This window comes from Crocodylus porosus, unplaced genomic scaffold (genome assembly GCF_001723895.1).
Source record: "Crocodylus porosus isolate Cpor-Errol unplaced genomic scaffold, CroPor_comp1, whole genome shotgun sequence".
NCBI classification, from domain to species: Eukaryota; Metazoa; Chordata; order Crocodylia; family Crocodylidae; genus Crocodylus; species Crocodylus porosus.
In genome coordinates, this window is record NW_017728909.1 from 36,865,055 (window position 1) to 36,874,337 (window position 9,283).

A 9,283-nucleotide genomic window follows, 5' to 3' on the forward strand; every position below is an offset into this window, starting at 1 on the left:
AACAACTAGACCAATGAATTTCAACCAGGATGGCATCCTGGGGTGTCTTGAGATCCTTTCAAGAGTGCTGTGGGGTGCTGCAGTATGTTAGCACTGTTAGGTGTGCAAACATCATTCACAAAACAAACCTAGAGATTGCAAATAGAAATTCATAATATTAAAAACATTCTGACCTATTGTGGTCTGAAACACCTAGACAGACATTATGTATAAGATGCAAAATTAACCTGTTAATTGCATCTTAAATAGTAACCCGGCCACATGTTCAGGCAATTAATGTCACCACAAAATGCAAAACCAGCCATAAAATATGTGTAATACAGCATCTTCCACCCCTCCCTGCGCAGCGTTGCAGCCTGTTCCCAGCTCCGCTTTCCCAGCCTCGCGGACCGCTTTTCCCTCCTTCCACGGAAACGATGCCTGTGTTTTGCTCCCATCTGAAGACGCGTAACGCGGCCCCAGGCGCCTTATTCAAACTTTTAGTTTACTTTTCCCTGGAGAAAAACGCGCGCCACGAGCAAGGAACCGCGCAGCCCCCCGCCCGCATCCGCGCAGCCCCTGCCCGGGCAGAGCTAGAGGCGCGCACCTCCACTCCCCGCCCGCCAATAGTACGGCTGCATGCAAATTAAGACGAGCGAGGCGGGTGGCGATTGGCCGAGCTGTTCGCAGGGTCACACTGCCCGCGGGGGAGGGAGGTCCTCGCGGGGTGGCCATGCTATGCTGCGGGCGCTGCGGCGGCGCTGGGAGGCCTACAAGTATCGCTTCGTGCCCTGGATCGCGCTCAACCTCCGCCACAAGCGCAGGTGAGGGCGGGGAGGCCGCCTCCGCGGAGCCCTCGGGGCTCTTGGGCAATGGGCGCGTTCCTCGTCGCTGCGCGGGCGCGGAGGAGCAAGGGGCCCAGGCCGCGGCCCAGCTGCGCGACTGGGCCGGCAGAGCAGCAGGACTTGTCCGGGGCGGGATGAAGTCGGAGGCGCTGCCGAGTGCGAGCCGAGACCGCGCGGTAACGTTTGGCGTCCGACAGCGTCTGCCTCATCCCGCTGCGCAGCAGGTGCCGGCTCACGCGGAGAAGCCCTCGCCTTGGTTTAGCTGGGCATGGCCTTCTCGAGAGACCTAGCTCCTCTGCCCCCTGATCTGTCGGCTGCGTAATGCCACAAGCAGCGCAGGGCTTTTCCTTTTTTGGATGCAGGTTTCTGTGGGGGTGTCTACACGTGCATTAACATGCCTTCCCTAAGGTGTATTAGACAGGGTACCTCCGATGTGAGGTGGTAAATTAATGCACATTAGGCTGCCGTAATGTTCAATAGCAAAATTGCATGTTTTTTGCTAGTGACACTTAATGCACAGTAGGCTGTTTTACTGTGTGTTAGTGTAATGGCATGGTGTTTCTGTGATGCCTTAGCACACAGTAAAATAGTCTACTGCACATTAAAGCGCACCTGTAGATGTGCCCAGTGTGTAGGACTGTGTTTCTAAGTGGCAGTGTTGCTGCAGGCTGTTTCCCTCAGGCTTCTGCTCTGAGATCTGTATAGTGCCTCCTGTCCTTGATTGGTGAAATGTTTAAACCTTCAAGAGAGGTACTTGCACTTTCTACAAGCTGGGGAATGGCTTCCCAAGGGAAGTGGTAATGGCCCTATTGTCTGAGCCACAAAAACGAGACTGAGCAAAGCATTTGATAGTGTACTATAGGGAGCAGTTCTCTGTTGGCAAGGATTTGGATTGGCCAACCAGGTCTTTTTCACCTCTAATTTCTGTAATAATTGATGCCCTGGAGTAAATACAACAGGAAGCTAATTCTCTGGGCTGTAGTGGAATTAATATATCTTGAGTTGAATTCTTGTGGTGTAATGATCTCAGCAGAACTCTTCTACTGAATTAGCCCTATTGTAACTCAGCGGCCACATGTTATTCTTTCCTTGTGTATTTATGCAGCATGTCTCGACTCTGCTGAAATAAAGGAAATACAGCTTTGTGGAAACATCAGACAGATCTTCCCTTATTCTGAAGAAAGGGGTGGTATTGCTGCTATCTCTTAGCAATCTAGATTTTGATCTAGCTTCTAAACCCTCTTTTTACAGAAGGCTTACATGAGCAGCTGTATATTTTTAGTCTTCCTGCCATCAGGAATGCCCATCATTAGCATTCAACCCAGCCTAGTAAATGGTCATTGCTGAAACAGTCTGAAACAGATTTTTATTTGGTTTCAGTTATGCCTTCCACTTGTTTCTTACGAGGCAAATCAGACAAGACTGAAGAGATTCAGACATAGTCAACATCCTTGGAAGTTCCCGAGTGAATTAAGTTTTGCTCTTAGACTTTGGGCACTGGGGCTGTTTGCAGACATTACTGGGGTGGTTTTTTTGGTTTTTATTTTGTTTTAAACTCAGCACGTTCCTGTACCGAGCCTCACACTTGCCCAAAAGAGGCAGCACCGTAGTTGGACCCAGCTTGCCCAACATTGGTATAGATGGGGTGCTTTCATGGGGCTTTTTTGGTGCTTTATCTAATAGCTGATTGACTGGGCTTCAGCTAAAAGCAAAAAAAGGCCACATTGGAGTGTCTGATTTATACAGACACTACAGAATCGGGCTGATGTAGCATACTGCAGCTTCCAGTAAAGCATGGTGTTTTTTGTTTGTTTGTTTTTAATATCTGCAAGCAGCCTGACAAACCTAAATCTTATTAATGTTCAGTGAAACAGGCTAGGTATGTATCACTTCCTTGTCAAGCCTAGGATTACTGCAGAGAAAAGGCTCTGCCTGCTTGCTCCTGCTGCACTCACACCTGGCAAATGACAGAGCTGACTTGTTTAGAGGTGCCCATGTCATGCCTTAGTATTGCTCTGATACTCTCCCGAGACAAAGAGCCTAAGAACTATACCGGGGCGTATGTTCAGGGCCCCTCTGCTGCTTGTAGTGCCTGTAGTCCCAGGTGTGCGTGGAACGGGGAAGTGGGTAGGGCTTTGTCTTCAGCAGTCCCAGGCTTGACAGGAAGGCAGTAAAAATGGGGCTTTTGGATCCTACGCATGTAAGTCATGTTTAAAAATGGGATTTGGGGCCCTGAATCACTTGCATATTTCCAATATCAGTTTTGCCCATTCCTTTGAACCAAATTAAAACCAACGCACACAAGTAGCTGGTATTATTCTTTTTGAATTCAACAAAATTATATCTGGCCTCTTTCTAATGGTAAAAATGTGTTGTTTATTTACTTAAATCTAACTGTATGTAGTTCTAGATAATGTATATTAGATCCTTCCTAATTATAGCCCTACTCTTAAGATTGTGTCTCGTCCAAACCCCTGAACAGATGCAGGACAGCTGCTCATACATCATTCCTGTCCCATACTTATCCAGCCTCCTCTTGACAACATCCAGTGAGGGAGATTCTACAGTTTCCCCAGGCAGTCTGTTTCACTGTCTTACTATGCTCACAGTAAGGAAGGCTTTGCTGATAGCCAGGGATCCTGGTTTTCCCTGATTTAAAGAAAATCACAAATTTGTGGTTAAAATTAAAGGCTCCCCCATAACCCCTTGACCCTGCTGGTGCCCCTCACTCCCCACCCATGGCTCCCTGGCCCTGCTCATACCTCTCACTCCCTCACCCCCCACAGCATTGCTGGTGCCCCTCACTTCCTGCACAAAGCCCCTCCTCTCCCAGCCCTGCCAGAGGGGCCCCCAGCTGCCAGGGCTACAGACCTGGGTCTCCTGCCTCCGCTCCCTACTGCTGCCTGCTGTGGACTCAGGCAGGGCAGCTCCCTGCCACCACACACACTCCCAGGGGGCACTTGTGCCCCCCGTATCTGTACGCAGGGCAGGTACAGGCTGTGGGCTCCAGCTCCCACCTTGCTTCCCCCCCCCGGGGCCTCCACAGCCCAGCAGGCATGACCCAGTGTGGCAGGGAGCAGCCAGGCCTCTGGGGGATCTCACCACCACCAGCTCCATGCTGCCCTGGCAACACACGCCCTGCATGTGCTGCTGCTTTGAGGGAGTGTGTTGCCAGGGCAGTATGGAGCTCGCAGCAGCGAGCAGCTTTTCCATGCAGCTCCTCTGCTCCCTGCCGCACTGGATTGTGCCCACCGGGCTGCAGAGACCCTGGGGAAGGGAAGCGGGGTGGAGCTTACAGCAGGGAGCAGTTTCTCTGTGGGACTCCTCTGCTCCCTGCCCCAGTGGGTCCTGCCGCCGGGCTGCGGAGGCGCTGGGGGAAGGAAGCAGAGTGGCATGAAGCATTGGGCCTGCACGGAGAAGCTGCTCGCCACTGCAAGCTGTTCCCTGCTTCCCTCCCCCAGGGCCTCTGCAGCCTGGCAGGCACAACCTAGCTGCTGCAAGCTCCACGCTGCCCTGGCGACCCACCCCCTCAAAGCAGCAGCACGGGCAGTGGCGAGGAGGTCCCCACTCAGCCTGGCTGTTCCCTGCTGTGGTTGCGCCCACTGGACTTCAGAGGCCCCAGGAGAGGGAAGCAGGGTGGGAGCTGGAGCCCACAGCTTACACCTGCCCTGCATACAGATCTGGGGGGCATGGGTCCCCCCTGTCCCCTGGGAGCATGCTCAACAGTGGGGAGCCAGCCCTCTTCCTACCCTGGATGAGCCACCCGTGGCCCCATCCTGTTCGCTGCTGGGGCCCTGCAACTGTGCATTGTGGTCCCAAGCCCCACCCGGCTGGGCATCAGCCCCAACTCTGCCCAGCTCCCTTCCTCCCTCCCTACAGGGGCCTCGATCCCCATTTCCCCCTCCACAGCCCACACTCACCCACTGGAACTACTCTGCAAGCTGCCTGGGGCCATGTGCATGTACGTGTACGTGGCGCCCCCTGTCGCACTGCCTTCCTTCTGCTCCCTCCCAGCTCCCTGCCAGCCTGCAGGTTGCTCATTGCAAAATCCATGGGTTTCTCTGGTAAAGTGAGAAATCTGCATTTGCCTCTGGTAAAAGGCAAAATCCGTGGTTTACTCTGTTTTTCTGTGCGAAATGGAAAACCCGGATCCCAGTAGCTAATCTAAATCTGCTTTACTTCAACTTTTGCTGTTTTACTTCAATTTTAAGCCCCCAGAAAGGGAAGACAGCTGTTCTCTGTCTTCTTTATGGCAGCCTTTCAGATATTCGAAGATTGCTATTAATTACCTTTGCTCCAAGCTAAACATAGCTATGGGTCTCCCAACCTTTCCTCATGCAGCTTGTCTTCCAACCCCTTTATCGTTTTGGTTGCTTATCTCTGGACCCTCTCTAACACATCCTTCTTAAAATGCAGGGCCCAGAACTGTGCTCAATACTCCAGGACAGTGGTCAGCAACATTTTTGGGCAAAGCACCAAAAACACCAACAACCTGGACTTGTCAGTTGTTGGCATGCCAGGGGCAGATGGTGGGGGGCGGTATGAGGGGCCCAGTCCTTGGTGAGGCAGCCCAGCCATGGCCCCTTCCCTGCCATCTGCCCTGAGGCATGCATGCCAAGCAAGCCTGTGTATGCCAGGCTCTGACACCTATGCCAGGGGTTGCTTACCCTTGCTGTGGAATGAGGCATAAACAGGGCTGAGTACAGTGGCAACACAGTAGCCGGGGCGGGGGGGGTAGCAATCTCTTGGCAGAGGGAAGTTTTGAACCCAGGGCCTCAGATTTGGGATGTCAGCAAGCCTATCCCTCAGTTGTCACAGGGGCCCTGTTGTGCAGCTTGAAGAGTACACTGTTTCATCTGCACAAAAATCATTACTTTCCCCCACAACTTAGTGATGCCATATTGCAACATTTTGCTCAATATGTTTATACTAAAGCCTCAAAGTTCAGTAGCCCATTAGGCTTTTCTTCCAAAAGTATATGTTGAAATCAAGGTGCTATTTGCACATTTGTGTGGAAAAATGTCCTTTGAGATTATTTTTGCATCAGTTTGTTGAACAAAAATCAAAGTGCTTTTTATTGCTGTAAAATTTTCCTACCTCCAGATCTTAGAGGAAAACTTAATATTTGAATATTTTTTTCCTCTTCTGTTACAGGACCCTCCGATATGTGCCAGAAGATTGCAAAGATAAAATTGTCTCTGATGAAGAAGTTCTTGAAACACTCCTGAAAATATTTAAAGCTCTGTTCATAAATGACTTTAGCAGACAAAAAAAAATCTTGGCCTTACTTCCAGAAGTAAAATCCACATATCTGGAATTATTGCATCTTCAGCCTTCAAAATCAAAAATAACTTTTTCCTGCTATGAGAGTCAGAATATTTTTAGTCCAGAGGAACTTCTGTTTCATACATTAGGATTCAGTATTACTCGAAATCAGAGCTCACTGGTTTCTGCTGGAACAGGAGTCTTTGTAACCAGAGGGTTTGTCCCTAAAGGGACAGTAGTAGCTATGTATCCTGGTAATTAAATACTTTGTTATTTTTGTATATGTTAAACGTAATTTCTGCCTATATATTGCAGACTGCAAGTTTAACTTTGATATCCTACCAGAAATCACAAGATAACATTTGTAAGAATATTTCCATTTGTAAGCTCATTTAGAGATCATTGGTGATAAAGAAATTATGTTGTTATTTTCTAAGTGCCCAAGATCTGTTTTTTAGTTGGCAGACCATTTGCTCCGTATTCTGCAAGTATTAATGCACATCAGTGCTATTATAAGTAACCCCATTTAACTCCAAGGGACTACTCATGTACATGAAGCTCTCATGTATAGGGGCTTCAGAGACTGAAGTTTTGATAGTTCTATGTATCAAATGGGCAGACTATAGAAGTATTTCAAAGCATAAAATGTACTTTGAATGTAGAATTGTCAGGAAAATAGTATAGAAGACCAGAAACTGACAAAAATGGAATAAATCCCTACCCAGTGATGCTATGGTCCAAAAAGTACATATGAAAGAAATAGCGCACATATTTTTCTGATCCCTCTTTCTTGGTATTCTATTTGCTTACTTTATTTAACAAAGATTTTAGTTCAGTTAACAATTTCAGCCATCACCTTTGATGTATAAGATGACCAAATATCAACTAGAAGTCACTGATAGAGAATGAACAACCAGCCCCGTAATGTAACTGAGCAACCCCATAAGGTAATTGAGTAGCTCCTCAGAGTTTAACCACGTTTTAAGTGTCAGTTTAGATGCAGTTCGCTTGACCTCCCTGTCAGAGTATCAGCCAGGTTCAGAGGCTGTGTTGTTAAGACATACTCTTCAGTAAGGAGAAGGAGATTGCTCAGCTGTTAATGCAAGTAAACCTACGAAGAGGGTATATCAGTTTAGCTATGCCTCTTGTTTCACACCAGATGTAGACTGCTGACAGTGTCTTCACCAACAGGATGCTTGTATTGTAACAAGCAGTTTGATGCAAAGGTGTAAAAGATGAGATAGGCACAAGTATAACCAGCATGCAGAGATGAAATAGTCTAGAAAATTGTGAACCAGTTTTTCCCTTCATTGAGTTTGCCCATACTAGTAGCTTGAAACCCAACTCTTTTGTCTGATGCAGATTAAATCCTATTCCCAATTTTTAGAATATTCTGCTGAGCTGATTTTGTTTTCATTTGTGCCTTAGTTTAGCCATTTCCCCATCCTATAACAGACACAATCCGTGCTTTAAAAGTTGTCTCGCCATTTGTTTACCCATATAAAATTGTCTTCCACTTGTAAAAGATGGAGAGGAAAATAACTGTTTTCAGCTGAAGATGCATATGCCATGTATCTTTTCACCAACAACCCCTCCAAAACAGTACCAGTGGGCAGAGATGTCCTTATTGCCTATTCCAAATTGGGGTGTAGCAGGCAGAGATTTGTCATATATACATTTAGTACTAGAGTATATTCAGCAGGCTCCCTCACTGTCTGTATTCAGAATTTAGTGAGGCCTTTATTTTGGACAGTCTGTCTCTGTCTTGTTTGGATTTTTCACCACCTCTTTTCCATAGTTACCAAATGTCCAGAGGGATTATTGTTGTTAAGTTTGTGAAGCACTTTCAGGTAAATGTAAAGAACCCCAAAGGAACAAATAATGCTAATAAATATTAATGACCTGGAACAAGGAAAGAATTCAATTTATCTTGATTAAGTTAGCATCTGTCTGGGAAGCTGAGCCATGATTGTTAAGTCTGTTCTGTCAGTTTTATTTATTCCCTTCTAAAATGTCCAAATTTGTCTTGCCTCAGGTACAGTATATCAAAAGTATGAGCCCATCTTTTTCCAGTCCATTGGCAATCCATTTATTTTTAGATGCATAGATGGTGTTTTTATTGATGGGAATGACAAAGGAATATCAAAAGCCGTGTACAGGTAAGCAATCAAAATAGGGGAACAAGTATTAATTTGGATTGAAAGGTGGTACAGTAATTGACATTTGTCATCTAACCCCCAATGCAGTTAATTTGTCTGACTTTAATTGTTGCTAATGTGCTGTCTCATACTGTAATATATAGATTGTAATTTTGTTGTCCTACTCTGTCTTGAGGCTAGAAACTACTGGGTATAATACATTAATATCATCACTTGCTGTTCTGGAAATATAACATTTTGCTTAAGAGTAATGCTTCAAAAGTTCTGGTATTTGTAAGGAAGAGATTTTAAAATCAGGGGCCTGATTCAGTATAATGTTTAAAAACCTGTATTGGGCTTTTTCATCAAATCTGTTCAGTGACTTAAATAAGAAAACATTTGTCTGTCATGGAGCATGGCCTCTGTGAAAGCTCTAGAGCATATCATACAACCCTAGCTCCTGTTGCAGACTTGTACCATTAAAAAGTAATGAGTAAGACAGGACTGCAGGAGAGTTGTCCTTCACTTTGAAGCCAAAAGGTTAATATGAATATACCAACCTTGTAGTTTTGGTCAAATTTGAAATAGAACAGGTTCTGGCCAGAATAATGAATATTCATCTAAAATAAACAGCAACAAGCAAACGCAACCTGAAATGAAGAGTTATGTGCATCAACTTGTATTCTGGGAACAGTGTCATTTTAGTGCTGTTCTCCACACAGCCATGAAACAAACTGCCTCTCTCTAAAGGTATCTTAGATATTGCTCTAAAGGTGGTGAGGGTTTGGCTGTTTTGTTTTTTGTGAGGAGGAATTTGTTTCAATTTCTTTTGTGTTGGAATCAGTTTTATTTAGTCCTTGAGGTTTTGATAATAAACATGAAGAGGGCCAATGTGGTTCCCATCTTCAAAAGGGGGAGGAAGGAGGACCTGGGAAACTATAGGGCAGTTAGTCTTACCTCGATCCTGGGCAAGCTTTTTGAGAGAATTATTCTGGCACGTGTCCACGAGGGGCCAGCAGGGGAGATTATGCTTAGGGGCAACCAACACGGGTTCAT

The 9,283-nt window shown here is 46.4% G+C and overlaps 1 protein-coding gene across 2 annotated transcripts in view; it reads left to right on the plus strand.

Annotated features, from left to right (window-relative positions):
- The first annotated feature begins 688 nt into the window (after window positions 1-688).
- SETD9 (SET domain containing 9) overlaps window positions 689-9,283 on the plus strand; it is a 14,227-nt gene continuing 5,632 nt past the window's right edge. For both annotated transcript variants that reach the window (XM_019532095.1, XM_019532096.1), the window contains exons 1-3: window positions 689-803; window positions 5,979-6,343; window positions 8,125-8,248. In XM_019532095.1, the coding sequence (XP_019387640.1) occupies window positions 718-803; window positions 5,979-6,343; window positions 8,125-8,248 (575 nt within the window). In that variant the 5' untranslated portion in view covers window positions 689-717. The remainder of the gene's footprint in view (window positions 804-5,978; window positions 6,344-8,124; window positions 8,249-9,283) is intronic.